At 39.7% G+C, this 16,066-nt stretch overlaps 3 protein-coding genes across 3 annotated transcripts; 2 read left to right on the forward strand and 1 right to left on the reverse strand.

Moving 5' to 3' along the window:
- LOC109704713 (universal stress protein PHOS34-like) lies at window positions 1,015-4,842 on the forward strand. The gene is made up of 4 exons (XM_020225491.1): window positions 1,015-1,424; window positions 1,515-1,618; window positions 1,736-1,854; window positions 4,455-4,842. The coding sequence occupies exons 1-4, from the start codon at window positions 1,184-1,186 to the stop codon at window positions 4,528-4,530; spliced, it is 540 nt and encodes a 179-aa protein (XP_020081080.1). The 5' UTR covers window positions 1,015-1,183; the 3' UTR covers window positions 4,531-4,842.
- Window positions 6,120-7,367, reverse strand: LOC109704704. The gene has a single exon (XM_020225481.1). It carries the CDS (start codon window positions 7,344-7,346, stop codon window positions 6,405-6,407), a length of 942 nt encoding a protein of 313 aa, XP_020081070.1. The 5' UTR covers window positions 7,347-7,367; the 3' UTR covers window positions 6,120-6,404.
- On the forward strand, window positions 12,777-15,171 carry LOC109723842 (peptidyl-prolyl cis-trans isomerase FKBP12). The gene is made up of 5 exons (XM_020252331.1): window positions 12,777-12,943; window positions 13,336-13,369; window positions 13,489-13,550; window positions 14,234-14,286; window positions 14,846-15,171. The coding sequence occupies exons 1-5, from the start codon at window positions 12,856-12,858 to the stop codon at window positions 14,945-14,947; spliced, it is 339 nt and encodes a 112-aa protein (XP_020107920.1). The 5' UTR covers window positions 12,777-12,855; the 3' UTR covers window positions 14,948-15,171.

A 16,066-nucleotide genomic window follows, 5' to 3' on the forward strand; every position in this document is an offset into this window, starting at 1 on the left:
AGTAATGGTGTTTTTAAATTCAACAAAATATATAACAAGATGTAGATCCGAGCATAGAGCCCAACACATATTATTTATCTAAGAATTTGTTGACGTTAGAAGTTGGCACTATCTTTATCCTCTCGACAAACTCATAGTTTTCAAATTGAATTTAGGAGATGTTTAGCTTTTATAGGAACAAAATTTGAATAGAATTGTTCGAAATAATAATAATAAATCTATTATTATTTTAATAATAATAAAATGCTCAATAATAATAAAATAATTATTTAATTTGGCGTTTGTTCTTTCGGATCTTAATATTTTACTTTTAGATTTTCTCATGGCAAAAGATCCAGGTTTTTTTATTATTTGAGGCTTACTTTATGAAAAGGTTTATGCATTTTGGATTCAAAAAAAAATCTATTTAAGAAATCTGCTTAAAAGTGTGTTTTTGCTAGTTTGGAAGTACTCTCGCTAAACGACCAAATCAAATCTATTGCTTTATGCTTAAAATTTTCAAAATTTATGAATATTCTCACTGGAGTTCAATACCAGAGATGGAATTGCAACATCGAGATTCAGAAGCGGCATCCAAGTTAGGGATGGAGTACTATTGCATGGATGAAAGCTAAATCTATATCATAAAGAAGTAACGCAAATTATAACACAAACTGTTAACTAATGAGTATAGCAACTGCAATTCCAGCTCTCAAAAGTAAATTAGCGCAGATTCTCAAATGGAAGTCATGTTTGGAAATGGCCGAACTCGTAGTGTGAATCTGGGGAGCCCAATGAAACGGTGCTGCTAATCCAGATCCTGCATTTGGCTTAAGATAAAAGTTAGAGCAAGAACTTACTTTAACACCATGCGCTTCATGTGACTCGGGAGATGAGGTCATGAGTTTTGGACTCTATAATGAAACGAACAGATTTTAACTTAGTTAATTTGAACAAAGCTTGAAGCTCAGGTGCCTCAGTTCATTACAGTTTATACAAATTTCCTATGCAATAATATGAGTTTCTACTGCTTACAGTTCGACTGTGATCAGAGTCCAACCCTTTTGTTCCAACGGTAACTCGAGAAACTCGCTCCAATGATCCAATAATTGAGCCTCAATTATCAGATCTACGTACGACTCGTCGATCCCCCCTTGGACCACCTCCCCACTTCTCTTCGCTTCATCTCCCACCATCATCGACCATGGCGACCGGAAACCTCGGGTGCGTCGTCGTCGCCGTCGACGATAGCGAGGTGAGCATGGAGGCTCTCCGATGGGCCCTTGACAACCTCCGCCTCCGCCCCGGCGGCGCCGCGGCCTCCTCCGTCGCCGGAGAAGCCGCCGCCGCCGAGGAGCCCGGCGTCTTCGTCGTCCTCCACGTCCAGCCCCCTCCCTCCATCGTCGCCGGCGTTAACCCCGGCTCAATCCCCTTCGGCGGCCCGAGTAACCGAAACCCTAATTCCTCTCCTCTCCTTCGATTCTTTGGTTTAATCGTTGTTTTTAGCCTAATTTGTAGTTAAAATTCGGATTTAGGTCACGTGGAGGTCCCCGCTTTCACAGCAGCGATTGAGGCGCATCAACGGCGCATTACGGAGGCGATCATGGATCACGCTCTTAAGATATGCGCCGAGAAAAATGTGAGATTGGATTCCATTTTTTCTTTTTTTTAAAGTTACAATTTGTTTTGCTTTTTTTTGCTTTGTAATTGATTAGGGTTGCCTATGGTACTATGATTTGCTTCTCTGGATTGTAAGGTGGGTGTAAAAACTGAAGTGGTGGTGGGTGATCCAAAGGAGAAGATATGCGAGGCCACCGCTAGATTGAATGCCGATTTACTTGTGATGGGATGTCGGTCTTTTGGCCCGATCACAAGGTGAGACTTCTCTGATTCATCTTAGTTGTTCGGTGATACTTTTCGTTCTTTACTTCTTTAGTACTAAATCTACATGGCCTTGAGATATGATATCTACGTAAGTTTTTCATGCATGAATGAAGTAATTGCAATTGAGTACCTAAGGTATTGAGATTCTCTATTCATTTCAATTTTTCTCGACATTCTGTATTACAGTTGTAATATCTGCATTTTGAAACATCTTTAGCTACGCCACTTGATATACATTGTTTGAAGTTTCGATTATTAGCTGAAACTAGAAACCCAAAAAGTGATGAAGTAATGACAACCGGGAGGTGGACTTGGAAGCACAAAATTTCTTAATTTGAAGAGCTGTATTTGTTCAAAATCATTTGCAATTTGCATAATTCTACCTGAAAACTCTGTCCTTTTGACTTTGTGCATAATAAAAAAGAAAAAAAGAGTTATAGTGCCCAATATATGCCTATCTGGTTAGTCAATTTGGATTTTTTCTTCTTTTCTTGGTTTAGCTTAAAGAGAGTAAACGAGACAAGCTGATAAAGCTGGAATATTTTCATGAAAGGTGTAAAGGAGCTCTCAGAACTTGTCAAAAGCAAAGCATGTTGTTTTCTTAAGATTGGTCTTAGCATTCAGGAAGCAAAACATTGAGCTGTCTTATTCTGCAATCGTGGAGAGACTATTGCTTGGCCATGTATTACTTACTAGGGATCTGTTGTATGCTAGAATAACACGGTAGAAGGAGAATGGCTGCTTTAAATTAAGGTTGGAAAAAGGGAGTTGAGGATTTTGCCTTGGTCAACATTTTGGATTTAAAATTTTGAAAGCAAAATATGCATCTGGTAAAAGCTGAAACTTATAGTCCTGACATACTGTTGAGCTTATACCTCTTAATAAAGAGCCAACAGAACTTTAGCTTATATCATCTAAATGCTGGAAGAATTTTTAGGTTGTTCTTTGGACCACCTTGAAGTTATGCCTCATGTTCTTTTGAAAAGCATCTTACCTCTTCTCTTAGCCTTTGAAAATGCTGGAAACATGTGATAGGTCTTACAAAGAGGGCGAACATTGTCAAAATTCCCCCGATTATCTTAGAAGTATCAAAGTTGCTCGCCACATAAAGCTATGCCATTCTTGTATTATCGTGTTTCTGATCCCCTAGAGTAAAGTCGTCCTACTTCTGCTTTACAGCCATCATTATATTCTTGCTATCGCAGATCACATGTCTTTTTGAATAGAGTTACTTGTAGAGTGCAAGTTGACCTTTTGGTTTTGAGCCCTGGATGTGAAAGTAGGTCCTGTTTAGAGTCGAGTGCTTAGATTTCTTTTTTTTTCCCTGATACTATCAGTATATTCACTTAAAGAAGAGGATAGGTCGTTTGGGAAGGTATATCTTTATGCTTTAAGCGTAAGCAATCAAGAAAAATGGTGAAGAGTACCAAAAATAGTGTGACAAAGGACACTGTCACGAAAGAAAGCTCCACAATTGAAGGACATTGTTGGAGAATCACAGTTAGGTACTGAGATGGGGCGGTTTGAGAAATATAGATTGAGCTGGTATTTACTGCCACGAAGATATTTTCTTTCCTTATTTATTTATTTCTCTTCTTTCTGTCCTGTTTGTCTTCAGTGTTCTTTTTTATTCCTTCCATTCTGTGTGTGTCAATCTGGTCAACTCAACTCAACTTCATTAAATGTGAGTACAAATACTTAAAGAAACTGTATGGGATCTGTGAGTACAAATACTTAAAGAAACTATGGGATCAGTCAATCTACCAGGATAAAAATTTTCAGCTACTTCGATTTCACTTTAGGCCTGAGTGGACTGCGAGACTGACATTTGATGATTTCAGACCAGTTCTGGAAAGGATGTTAATCAACAGTACCATAATGTTCTGTCAGCTTTGCGTGCTAGAAAGCAAAAGCACATCACAGTGTCCTTCTAGGCTTCTATCTGCTTTAGGTAAACAAAATAGTACGCTGTATGGATATGGCTAGCGCCCTAGAGTTATGTAATTTGAGAATCTAATCTGTAGATCTTGATCATGCATTCTAGGATACGCATAATTGATTGATTTTTATTGGATATTCGAGCTTGCTTCCATCAAGCTGTTACATTACCAGCATCTCCTCCCATGTACTGTAAGATTTATGCGGGAGCCTTTTAGTTAAGTCCTTGCTAATATTAGGGAAAGAAATGCATAGTGCTTTAGCCTAAACTGTGTACCATATAAGAGTGGAAATTTTACTCCAATGAAGAATCAAAAGTTCCGTACTGTCCCACTTTTCATAAGTGTGAATAAATCTTGGGGAGCATGAAATATATGACAGGTCTATTCTCCTGCCATCATAAATGCATGGATAAGGTGTATCTTTAGTTGATCAACCGCTATAACAAGCCTATATCTGTGGCTGTGCTACAATTAGACTTGTTTGTATAGCTTTTTACAGCACCTTTTGATCTGCTTGTGTTAACAAGTATGATAAGTTCCTCCAAATACTAATATTACCATTCAGAACCTCAAACATAGCAATGAGTTCATAAGTATTTATTCCATCTATCATTGATCTTATAACCATTGTGTGATCGCTCTGTTTTGCAGGATGTTCCTGGGAAGCGTAAGCAACTACTGTATCAATCATGTGAGTTGTCCAGTTATTGTGATAAAGGGTACCTAAATTCTTTTTTGAAGACCTGAATTCTTTTCCTCGTCTGTGTTTGTTCTTGTATCATCATCTTAAGTGTGCCTGGTGATAGGTCATACTGACCGATTATGTGGTTATTTCTACTACATTTATTTCTGTGTTGTGACAACAACATACCTCGGGGTTTGAGGGTAAATTTTTTCTATTGAGTTCATCGAGAAACATTTGTAAAGCACATATTCCATTGGTATTTCTATATTTACTCTGTAATAAAAGGATATGTGTGCATGGACTGCATACCTTGTTTGCTTTCTCTCTTCTGTTATATGTATCTGCATGTTGAAATGTTTGGCCTGCTTTTTGTACCAATTTTCCAGTAATGCAAGAGCTATACCTTGCTTTATCTCAGTTAGTCTTTTTTATTGATAGTTATTCTTTGAAATATATTAACTGCAAGGAACCAAATGGTTGCATTTTAGGGGAGAAAACACAAAATCCAATTAAGCTAAAAGTGTTCTTTCAATTCTTCTAGTCAATGAGATTTGGCTTCTAGATATCGTGCTGAAGCTGCAGAGAGGAAGAACGCAGAGGTGCTGTAGTGAGTATGGCGGCGCCTGGGTAAGGTTCATTCTTCTTCCTTCTTCTCACATTTCCTTTTTTACTTAGGCTGGGAAGAGTCTAGAATCCTCTCGAAGATCATTAATTAGGCATTGATGAGATGCAGAGAAATAGAAACCAGTACCAATTATTGAGTTATTCATCTGCTACTGGAAAGATCCATCTTGTTGCGTGGTCAACCACTTCAGCCAATATAAAAAAAGGAGGAAAAGAAAAGAAAAGAAAAGAAAGGAAAAGAAAAGAAAAGGATAAAAACAATTAGGAGGGTCGTTTTCAGCCAATACTCTCAACGCTGAACAAGCCCCGGTTTTAGGAAAACACACTTCACTTGATTCACGGTGTAGTAGTTTGGAAGTTTAAGTTCCATATCTTGATATTTATCAATGAATCTTGAGAGCTATGTACTTGCGAGTCGACCTAAGTCACGATTTGCCCAGATCGGACCCCAAACCCATCATCTCTGTGTTCGACTTTAAGACTTCCTTTGTTTCTGCTAATTCTCTTGCTTACTGCAGTCGAACAGCGACATACAATAATTCCGATCGTGCCAGCTAAATGGAGTGCCTGCATAAATCGAAGCCATAAATTGCAAACTGCCAATGTAATGTTTCGCCGTCGCAGTTTACACTATGAGAAATTTACAACTGCAAACAGAGCAAAGCTTTATATAATTAAGGCTTAATAGGTGAACATCAGTGTGCTCATGTCTAAGTCTGAATCTGTTCTGATAAAATTGTTTTGATTTCCGTGCCCGAAATTTCTCTGTCAATGCTTAGAAGATCAATCGGACCATTACTTTATAAAATATTTAGAAGCAGGAGCAACTTTGACAAGGGCCACGCCTCATAAAAGAAACACGGAACTAACAATACTAGTAAGCGAAAAAGAATCCAGTAACATAGAATTAATAAAATATTGAGCGCAAAAGATCCAATCGACAAAGAGATATAGCATCACATGCACCTTTCACCAACCAACAAGTCCCACGGTTCAGAGAAAGCAACAAAAGATAACATACGGAAAATTTATTGAGAAAAAGAAAGCACATGATCCACACAAAGTTGCCTAAGACCAAACCTACACAACTGGTACCACATAGCAAAGCCCCTTCCACATCACCTTAATACTCGCATATTCAAAGACAAATCCTCCTGAGCAGGATTTTATTTAAGTAGAGCTCATACTAGTCCCTACTTCACACACATACACACACACACACATAGAAACAACAAGCAACGGAGACTTATATATAGTCTCTATACTCACACTACAAAGTACTCATTTTATACTTAACCCCACCATTGGTGCACAGCGACACCCTCATCCCTGAGCTTGCCATAGAGAGCCAAGCATTCCCAGTAAGCCCTTCCAGTGCTGCTCATCCTTTCCTTTTGCCATTGGTGCTTGCACTCTAGAAAGAGCTCATCCACCAGCTTAATTGCTTTCCCTCTCAACATCTCCTCTGCCACCTCGGCCTCCACCTTCATCACCACATAATCCTCCTCATTCACATTCCCACCCATCCACTCCGAAATCCCTTGTAACCCCGCGGCCCTCGTCTTCTTCCCTCTTCCCGCAAAATCCAACCTTATTATCTCGAATTTGAAATTCCTAGCCGGATAGTGTTCCTCAAACCACTTCTCGGTTTCGCCCATTTCTGATTCCCCGACGTCAACAAAAACCCGCCTTGGATACTCACTAAGCGATGTATCAATAAGGTCCGGGAGGAATCTAGTGCTCTTGTACAGCTTTTGAAGTTCCCTTCGATCTGGCGGGGGCTCCAGTACTACATCCTCTAACCCTTTCAAAGCTTCTTTTTTGGCTTCAGGAACTGCTAGTAGTCTTCTTCCTGTTCCACTGATATAGCCATTTGTAGCTGAATGTGCGGTTTTCTTGATCGCAACGAATGTTGAACCGAACCGCCGGATGTAGACCATCCTATAATTCGGCGGCAAGTGCAAGGAATAGTTCGGGTCCGAGCTCAACCGGACCGCGGTAATGCCGCCGATTCTCAGGACCCTCTCGGCGAACGCAAAAGAGGCATCGCAGAAGCCGTCTGCGGCAAGCATAAAATCGATCGAACGGTCGCCGACCTTCAGCTCCGAGGCAGAGGAGATAGGTTTCAGCTCGTAACGGTGTAAGAGATGGAGCCGATACGGGGCGCCGCTGAGGAAGACGCCGCGGCTGTGGGGTGGGAACAAGCCCTCGCGCCGCAGATCGCGGAGGAGCATCGGGAGGAAGAATGCGTCCTCGGCGAGCTCTTCATGGTTCGTTCTCGCCTCTCTCTCTCTCGCGCGCTAATGCCACCCCTTTTTCTTTTACCTCTTTTCGCGGTTGAGCTTCGAGCGGCGAGAAGGAGAGCAACACGGTGAGTGATCGGAGAGTCGAGCGGGGGGGAAGGGGGGGGGTGAGATTAGCGGGTGCAGAAACGGGCGGCGGTGTGGTTACCACCCACGAGGGCCACGCGGCTGCTTAAGGAGCGGCGCCAGAGGAGCATCAGCTGCCGCACCCGCTGGGGTTCCATGGCGGCGGTGACGGAACCTCGCTCTATCGGACGGTGGGGATGGCGCCGCGGGACCAGATCATGTCTCGGCCTCCTCCGGGGGGATCTGAACTGGGCAAGAGGAACTGTACTTGACTACTTTCCCAAGGAAAATTGGTAAAAGGAAAAAAAGAAGAGGTTAAGATGTATAATGGGGAACGAGGGGCATCTGTTAGGCGAGAGTATTTATTGGCGAGTGTGCAGAGGGGTTGGAGAGATGGTGTGAAGGGGGAGGGGCATTTTGGGAAATTTAGGAGGGGTCGCTTCGGAATGTGCGGTCGTAACGGCTTCACGGAAAACGAGTTTTGCCACTTCTGTAGGCTGGCGATGGGTAATTGGTTACAACCGCGGTGCTACCGCGGTGTTTACAGTAGGCCGATTTGGGCCGAAATTCTAAGGCCCAGTTGAGGAGAAATTAAAAACTGTATGAAACTCAGGTACTTTATAATCGAATAGGCTAAAATACATGGTGAATTAAATTTAATTTTAAGATATTCAGAGATTAAATTGTCCAATTTATTACTTTAAAAAGTTTTGTACAATTGTACCTATTGATATTTCTAGTTCACGTGAAAAACGATCAAAATAGAGAAAAGGGAAGAGAGCTTTAAAAGTAAAAGAGATATAAGATTTGTTTGGTTTTGAGGTCCATCCCACATTTAAAAAAAGAAAAAAAGAAAAAAAAAAGAGTTGTGGACGAAAGCTTATAGGGGTATGATTCTTCCGTATGGAGTAAAATTTAGAAAATATATCATAACTGATAATATAATATGGCTGAAAAAAAAATTATTATATTTTTTTTTACTGGACTTGTCACAATTTTCGATGGAAATAAATATAATATTTGTCTATATTGTTTTTTGTCCGCAGGTACCACTATCTTTATGCAATTACAAAGGGAGCCATAGTGTTGGGTCCAACCTTACATGTTTAGACATTGCGCTATATATTAATTGGTTGGGTTAGGCTTAACTAACCTTCCTTATAGCCAATATTAGAGGAAAATATTAAGCGGCGCATTTTGAATTCATTTACCTCACTTGTAAAATTGACTTCAAATTCAAGCACTTGTTTTATAAATTTTAGATTTATCTCTACATTGTTCGGAACTTGAAAGTTGAATCAGGGTGTCCATAGTAGAATAAGCCCAGTGTTGTGGACGCAGGACGAGCCCGGCCCATATTTAATTTTACCCTATAAAGTTAATCAATGCAACGCTCACAATTAATAACCCAGTAAGGAGCTATTGTTAATTTGTTGCACTCCACAACGTGGCATTATTCGTCACTATATGAGCGTTAAAGATTTTGTCTAATTATATATGTATATATAACAAAAACTATGATGTGAAACGCTTTGTTTGTTTGTTTCTTTTTATTTAGGTACAGCACTCGTTAATTTATTTTGATTAAATTGCTAGCAAATTTCACGTTTATAGGTTTGTAACTTCGTAAGATATCATTGAATACTAAAGTATCTTCTCTTTTTTGCTTTAAAAAGATCAAACTTTCCAGCTTAACCATTTACATAAAGTGGTATTCAGAGAAGCCAAAAGAACTCATTTAAGAAGAAAACAATTTACAATGGGCCGCTTTTGGCCTCATTTTTAGTAGCAATAACCTCCAAAACGGTGGTATTTGATTAAAAAAAAATCCCAAAATTTCTGATGCAGTAGCAAATAATATAGCAAGAACAAGCATTATAACGTCAAAATGCATACTTTAACTGCAACTCGGAAATCGCAGTCCTCGTCAATGGGGTACCCACTAATTGGATCAAAACTAAAAGAGATGTTCGACAAGGTGACCTCCTGTCTCCATATCTTTTCATCCTAGTGGTTGAGTGTCTAGCCAGGATGATAGGTAGGGCTGAGGAGTCGAACCTGTACAAGGGTCTTGGACCAAACTCAGATTGCTCTGTCTCATTTTTACAGTATGCGGACGATACCTTTTTTTTGTGAGGCGCGGAAACGTTACATGCGTAATCTCAAATTTGTGTGGGATTTTTTTGAGTGGGCGTCTGGAATCAAGGTAAATAAAGATAAGTCGGAAGTTTTCTACACGGGGCAGAAGAGAGGCAAAGAAAGTAGATTTGCTGATATCTTGCTGTGCAAAGCTGGCAAACTGCCGACAAGGTACCTTGGGCTTCCATTATCTTGCAGGGCTTTTAAGAAAGATGATTGGTTTGGGGTTATTAATAATTTCCAAAGGTGGATAGATGGGTGGCAGGCCAAACTCCTCTCTAGAGAGGGGAGACTTATGCTGGTAAACTCAGTCCTATCTAACCTGCCCATACACCTCTTCTCTATTTTCAAAGCTCTGAAATGGGTCATAAAACGATTAAAGGCGATGCGAAGGGACTTCTTCTGGAAGGGGAGGGCAACCTACTCAAGGGGCGATTATATGGTTGCGTGGAAAAACGTGTGTAGGAGTAAGAAGGAAGGCGGTCTCGGGGTTAAAGACTTGGCCAGTACGAACGATGCTTTGCTCACTAAGTGGTGGTGGTGGTTTTTCACTGAAGGCAACCTACAATGGATCGAATTGATAAAGAGCCTGTACTATAGTAGAAGGCGTCCGCTTTTGGAGGGTTCGACTTTTCGACCGGCTTCACAGTGGTGGAAGAACGTGGTAAAGCTGAAGCCGATTTATCTGTGCGGAGTGTCCTATGGGTTAGGAGAAGGTTCTCTCATCGATTTTTGGTCGGATAGATGGTGTGGCGATACGCCCCTAAAGTCGCAATATCCTGATATCTTCTCAAATGTTCATCTTAAAGAGGTGCGTGTTGGCAATTGCTTCTCCGCATTAGGTTGGAGGTGGAGAAAGATTTTGAGAAGGGCGAGAAGGAACTCAAATTATAGCGAGCTGGATATTAGGGCGCTGAAGGACACCCTCCTGCATCTGCGAGTTGAAAACCGACCTGATGATATTCGCTAGAGATGGAACCCGGACAATAAATTCACTGTCAAGTCCGTGTATTCTCTAATCAATAGCGGAGGGGTCACGGACGCTGTTACGCCAGTCATTTGGAGAATGCACATTCCGATCAAAGTTAAAATCTTTCTCTGACTTGTCAGTAAAAAGAGGTTGCCTACCGTGGATAACCTTTTCAAAAGGGGTTGGTCGGGCAACCTCAGCTGTGTGATGTGCGGTGCTGAGCCCGAGACGGTGGACCACCTGCTAGTGGGGTATGTCGTTAGTAAATTTCTTCTTTTCTCGCTTTTTGGGGAATCCCAGCTATTCCCCATTTTTGAGGATATCTCCTTCGTCTGGGGAAGGCTGCTGGATTGGCATCCGCATGCGAAGACTCAGATTCTGGTGGCAGCAACTTGGTGGATGCTCTGGCTTGAAAGAAACAACGCTATCTTTAGAAATCAACCGATCGACGTAATCCAAATTTTCCACAGCATTGGAGTGTTGGCAAAAGAGTGGGCTGACTTCAGTCGAGCTGGATGACGTTTTACTTGTTAGGCTGTATAGTATTTTTGTCACCTGTGGTCGTGGGTCTTTCTCTTTTTCTTTTTTTCCTTTTGCTATCCTCTTTCTGTTTCTGTTCTTCCTACCTTTTTGAGGCCTTAGCTGCCTCATCCTTTATAGCTAATTTTATTTGCTGAATGAATGAAACGAATAGTGTGCTACCTTCCTCTTAAAAAAAAAAAACTTCTCTATGAGAACAGAGAAAAAATCTTTATAACAACTATACTACATAGATTATGTTTCAAACCAACCCATTCGATAATGCCACGTTCCGGAGCATATGAATTCCCTGCAACTGAGCATTTACAGGCCAAAAAATGGCCAATGCCCCCTCCCCCAGAAGGACGCAAAAAGCTGGAGACACGATTGAAGCCAAACGTGTTAAGCGGTCCCATGACACGAGCTCGGTGGTACGATGATCTGATGATTTGCTCAACATCACATGGGCGAGGAGATGATTGGTTGGCGACTTTAACTTCAACGTTCGATAATGATCAATTCCGATTGTTACTGCACTTTTTCATAGTACAACTGCACATCAGACTCCTCAACTGCAGGAGCAAACCAATCTCGCGAGCCATCTGTCTCTTCGGTTTCGTCGGTAAAAGGTTCAGATAAACTGCAGGAGTAGTCTCCGAACATTTTTGGACAAAAAAAAAATGTTAGAGTTCATGTAAGGTCGGCGCTTTCTGCATCGACAGAGTAAACAATCATTGCTTTAGATGCAATTTATTTGTCAAGAATTTGATCATGCACATATATTTTAAATTTTTTCTACATCTTATTAGTGTCTGCTCGTTTGCTACGTTCTTATTTACTATGTTGTAAAAAAAAACCTTATTCACTAACGATAAATGAAGCGTACTCTGTGTCGGATCTTCTCCTATGCGCAGCTGGCCTCTGTCGGCTTTGTTTCTTTCCTGAACATCTGGTCCAACTCTTGTTGTATCAAAGATTATCCAAACTTTAATCTGCCGTCGAACTTTTCAATTTCGAATTGATCTCACTTGTGGATCGAAAACCACAAGCTCAATATATAACCCATTCTGATACAAACTCTTGTTGTATCAAAGATTATCCAAACTTTAATCTGCCGTCGAACTTTTCAATTTCGAATTGATCTCGCTTGTGGATCGAAAACCACAAGCTCAATATATAACCCATTCTGATACCGATGGTTGTAAATCTGATATTTGCTCCAGTACCGATGGTTGTGAGCATATTCTGTCTTACTAGTAGTACATAATATTATATTCTACGTATAGTAATAAATTAGTTAAGATATATATTCCATAATCCTACAAAAAGTAAAACAATATTTGTATGCCTTCACTCTAGCTCTATTTTACCTGGGCCTCAGTATCAAACAACCCTTTAGTCGAATTGTATTTTGACACTGGAACTTGTACTAACTAAATTTAGACATCTCCAAAGCCTAAAATCCTTATAGCCGTGTCCCTTGTAAAGTGTTGCAAAGAGCGGCCCTACTGTGACTCTCATCCCCTTGAATTATATGCTTAAAAATATTTGCTATCCGGGCCCAGATCTTCTTGGGTCTCAGATTGGGTCTCCAATAGGAGCCCACTTAGCCCCAACCCATCACGTGCATCGCACGTGACACAGGTAAGCGACGGGGTTAGGGTTAGGGTTAGGGTTAGGGTTAGGGTTTCGCGGCCATCTCTGTCGATCGGGAAACTCTCTCGCTTCGCATCGGAGGCAACAGTGATGGGCGTGGAAAAGCAGATCCTGAAACCCGGCGACGGCCCCAAGCCCGTCAAGGGCCAAACCGTCACCGTCCACTGCACCGGCTTCGGTCGATCCCTAATACTCCTCCCTTTTCCTTTTTTCTTTTTCTTTTTTTTTTTTTTAATTTGGTTCAATACCTATAAATTTTTGCCTTTTCCCATCCAATTTTTGGTTTTGCTGATTGGTTGATTGATGAACGCTAAAAGATGTGTACAATTTTTAAAACTTAAGAACTTTTTTATTTTTTTTTTTTTGTGATCCCTGATTGAAGTTCTCACATTTGTAACTTCACTTTCTTAACCTTGGATAATAGAGAGGATATTTCTCAATATGATTTATTCTTGTTGTAATGCTACGACGGTCCACATAGCGTTTGCTTTGAGTTAGTTATTCATGACTTGTAGTTTAAAATTAACGATTCTACTTTTGATCCTGCCCCTCTAACACTTTTCTCCGCAGGGAAGGATGGCGATCTCTCGAAAAAGTTTTGGAGGTAAGTTTTAATTTGTTCTGCTAAGCATCAATGTTATTCTCACATTATGTAATATTTCATTTGACGGATCTTTACCGAGTCCAATTTGATTCGATAACTATGTTTTTGTCACATTTCAGCACGAAGGACCCTGGGCAGGAGCCGTTCTCTTTTAAGATCGGTATGGGCTCGGTCATAAAAGGTAATATTTTGTCGTCTTGAATATAAAGAACTCCAAATCTAGTTTGGCAGCATCTTTTTTTGTTATTTTATGTTAAATGTCGTCATTTTGTGCTAAGTCGCACTTGTGTTTAAGATGCACATTCATGTCCAATAAAGAGGCATGCAGATTTTAGGTTAGGTTCTTTTTGGTTTTTTGTGTCTTCTTTGCTTAAGCGTGGTAAGTTTTGCTTATGTTGTTTGCGTAATGCGAGTTGAGGTACATTAGAAGCCTAAAAGCAACATGTTTCATGTGCTGTTATAGGGCTAATATAGATTGTACCGCCAGTTTCTGAAACTTTAATTGTAGGAGCAGGAAATTGCCCTTGGATATGCCATGATCTCCATTTTGCTAGCCCTTTTATTTTCTTTGAACTACTTCTAGTGACACGCTGAATTTGCTCAACTCCTCCACTTCCCTTCTTTACGAAATAATGAGGCTTCAATCCACGCATTAACAAATACAGATAAAGGGAAATTTTATCAGATTTTTAGGAAGAAAATCAAGGAAGAGATTTCAGCAGACGTTTAAACGATTGGGATAATATACTCTCTGCTTTTCCACCTTCACAAGTTTTTCCTATATACCATTTTCTTCAGCAGTTCAGCTATTTTTCAGTTCTTCACTGTGAACCTGTTAACTGAACCAATGATATTCTTTGACAGGATGGGACGAGGGAGTGCTGGGCATGCAAGTGGGAGAAATTGCTCGACTTCAGGTACTTATTTTCATTGTTTCCCCGATTTCTAAATTACTTTAGAGCTCCTTTCGCGTAGGCCTCTTGTAATAGCATACAATCATGGAGCTAATATTTCAAATAGTAGCACCCAAGGTAGGCCATCTTGTAATAGCATGCAATTAGGCAGCTACTATTTCGATCATAGAATCAACATAATCTATCCTGCGAGTTCTTTCCCAACAATATTCTTTATGTTCTCTACATATTTATAGCCAAAAATGGTTGTCCTCTATTTTTGCAATGAAAATGCGTTTCATTTACTTTTTCTTCTGACTGTTTTCTGGCTTTGAAATGAGCTCAGCTTTTTGTATCAAGCCAGGAAGCTTCGGTAAAGCAACTGACTATTTCGCTATCTCTATGAAATTGCTTTTCCCTAGCGATTTTGATATCGCCTAGTTATTTTACTAGATACTTGAAGTAAAAAGCACTTGGTCCTTGTGCTATAGCTCGAGCTTTCTAATGTAGTAGACAACTGTTTCTTTTTAAAACTGGTTCGTTCCAGATTTGTTTTTGCTGAGATCTTATATTGATTTGACAGTGCACCCCGGATTATGCTTATGGAGCTGGTGGATTTTCGACGTGGGGAATTCGGCCCAACTCTGTTCTGATCTTCGAGATTGAAGTTCTGAGGGCACAGTAATGCTATTTATTGTATGGAATGCTGTGATATTTCTGTGCACCATTGAAACACTCCTAGTTTACATGCTTTGAGTAGTTTGAGATAATAAATACATGGAAATATTTATCCATATGATAAAATAAGGGATCATTTGTTTGAGTACGAGAAATTTGGTAGTAGTTTCATGTCTATGATTTTGAAGATCTTTGAAGATCTCTATTACTTATAAATACTTTCACGACGAAGCTGCTGTCCACCCAAAAAGTTGGTATAATTTTACACCTTAATCATTCAAAAGTAGGAATGATATTTTTTTCCCTGTGGATTCGGGTCTCCACAAGAATTTGCTCCGCATGGGGTGACAGATGGGAAGGATTTTCTCCCTGCCGGGGCGCAGATGAGGGATCCACTTGCAGGGAAAAAATATTTTATATATATATATATATATATATATATATATATATATATAGTGGCCATGGCTACTATACTATTTTGAGTATTGGAGCCCTCGTACTCATAAGTTGTTTTTAATGATGGAACTTCTGAATTGACGATCCACTCCGTTAAATATGAAGAGTATTTGAAACTTCTAGAAAATAAATTTCGTAAATTTTCGAAATCATAATAAAGTCCATCAAGTGGGCATAAAATGAACGGTCAAAATCGAACGACGTCCTAAAAAAGAATGATCGGATCATTCAATTCAAGATCGGAGTTATTGATCTTTATCTATATAGTGAATAGAATTTTCTATTAAAAATTTAGTAAATCCCGATTCTTTTACACTGTTAAACTAACAAGTATCTCATACCCGCCGTTAAAAATTGTCTAATTTGTGACCTCTTGATCGTAAGGTAAATGATGTCGAAAAATTATAAAATTTGATTTTTAGAAATTTTAAATGCTGTAAATAACGTTTAACGGTGTGGATCGTCGATTCGGAAGCTCTATCATCAAAAACAACTTATAAGTACGAGAACGATCGTACTCATAATAGTATAGTAGCCGGACCCTATATATATATATATATATATATATAGTATTAAAATATTTATAAACATGAAAAGTTAATTTTATATTATATTTTAGATTTAATTAAATATTTTAAATATATTTAATTTTTTATATCATATATTACTT

This window comes from Ananas comosus, linkage group 2, assembly GCF_001540865.1.
Source record: "Ananas comosus cultivar F153 linkage group 2, ASM154086v1, whole genome shotgun sequence".
NCBI classification, from domain to species: domain Eukaryota; kingdom Viridiplantae; phylum Streptophyta; class Magnoliopsida; order Poales; family Bromeliaceae; genus Ananas; species Ananas comosus.

Excerpts from the sequence above, each read along its gene's own strand:
- LOC109704713 (XM_020225491.1), top strand. The coding sequence starts at position 1,184 with ATGGCGACCGGAAACCTCGGGTGCGTCGTCGTCGCCGTCGACGATAGC. Across the intron at positions 1,425-1,514 it reads AATCCCCTTCGGCGGCCCGA|GTCACGTGGAGGTCCCCGCT; the intron begins GTAACCGAAACC and ends ATTCGGATTTAG. Across the intron at positions 1,855-4,454 it reads TCTTTTGGCCCGATCACAAG|GATGTTCCTGGGAAGCGTAA; the intron begins GTGAGACTTCTC and ends TCTGTTTTGCAG.
- LOC109704704 (XM_020225481.1), bottom strand. The coding sequence starts at position 7,346 with ATGCTCCTCCGCGATCTGCGGCGCGAGGGCTTGTTCCCACCCCACAGC.
- LOC109723842 (XM_020252331.1), top strand. The coding sequence starts at position 12,856 with ATGGGCGTGGAAAAGCAGATCCTGAAACCCGGCGACGGCCCCAAGCCC. Across the intron at positions 12,944-13,335 it reads CGTCCACTGCACCGGCTTCG|GGAAGGATGGCGATCTCTCG; the intron begins GTCGATCCCTAA and ends TTTTCTCCGCAG. Across the intron at positions 13,370-13,488 it reads CTCTCGAAAAAGTTTTGGAG|CACGAAGGACCCTGGGCAGG; the intron begins GTAAGTTTTAAT and ends GTCACATTTCAG.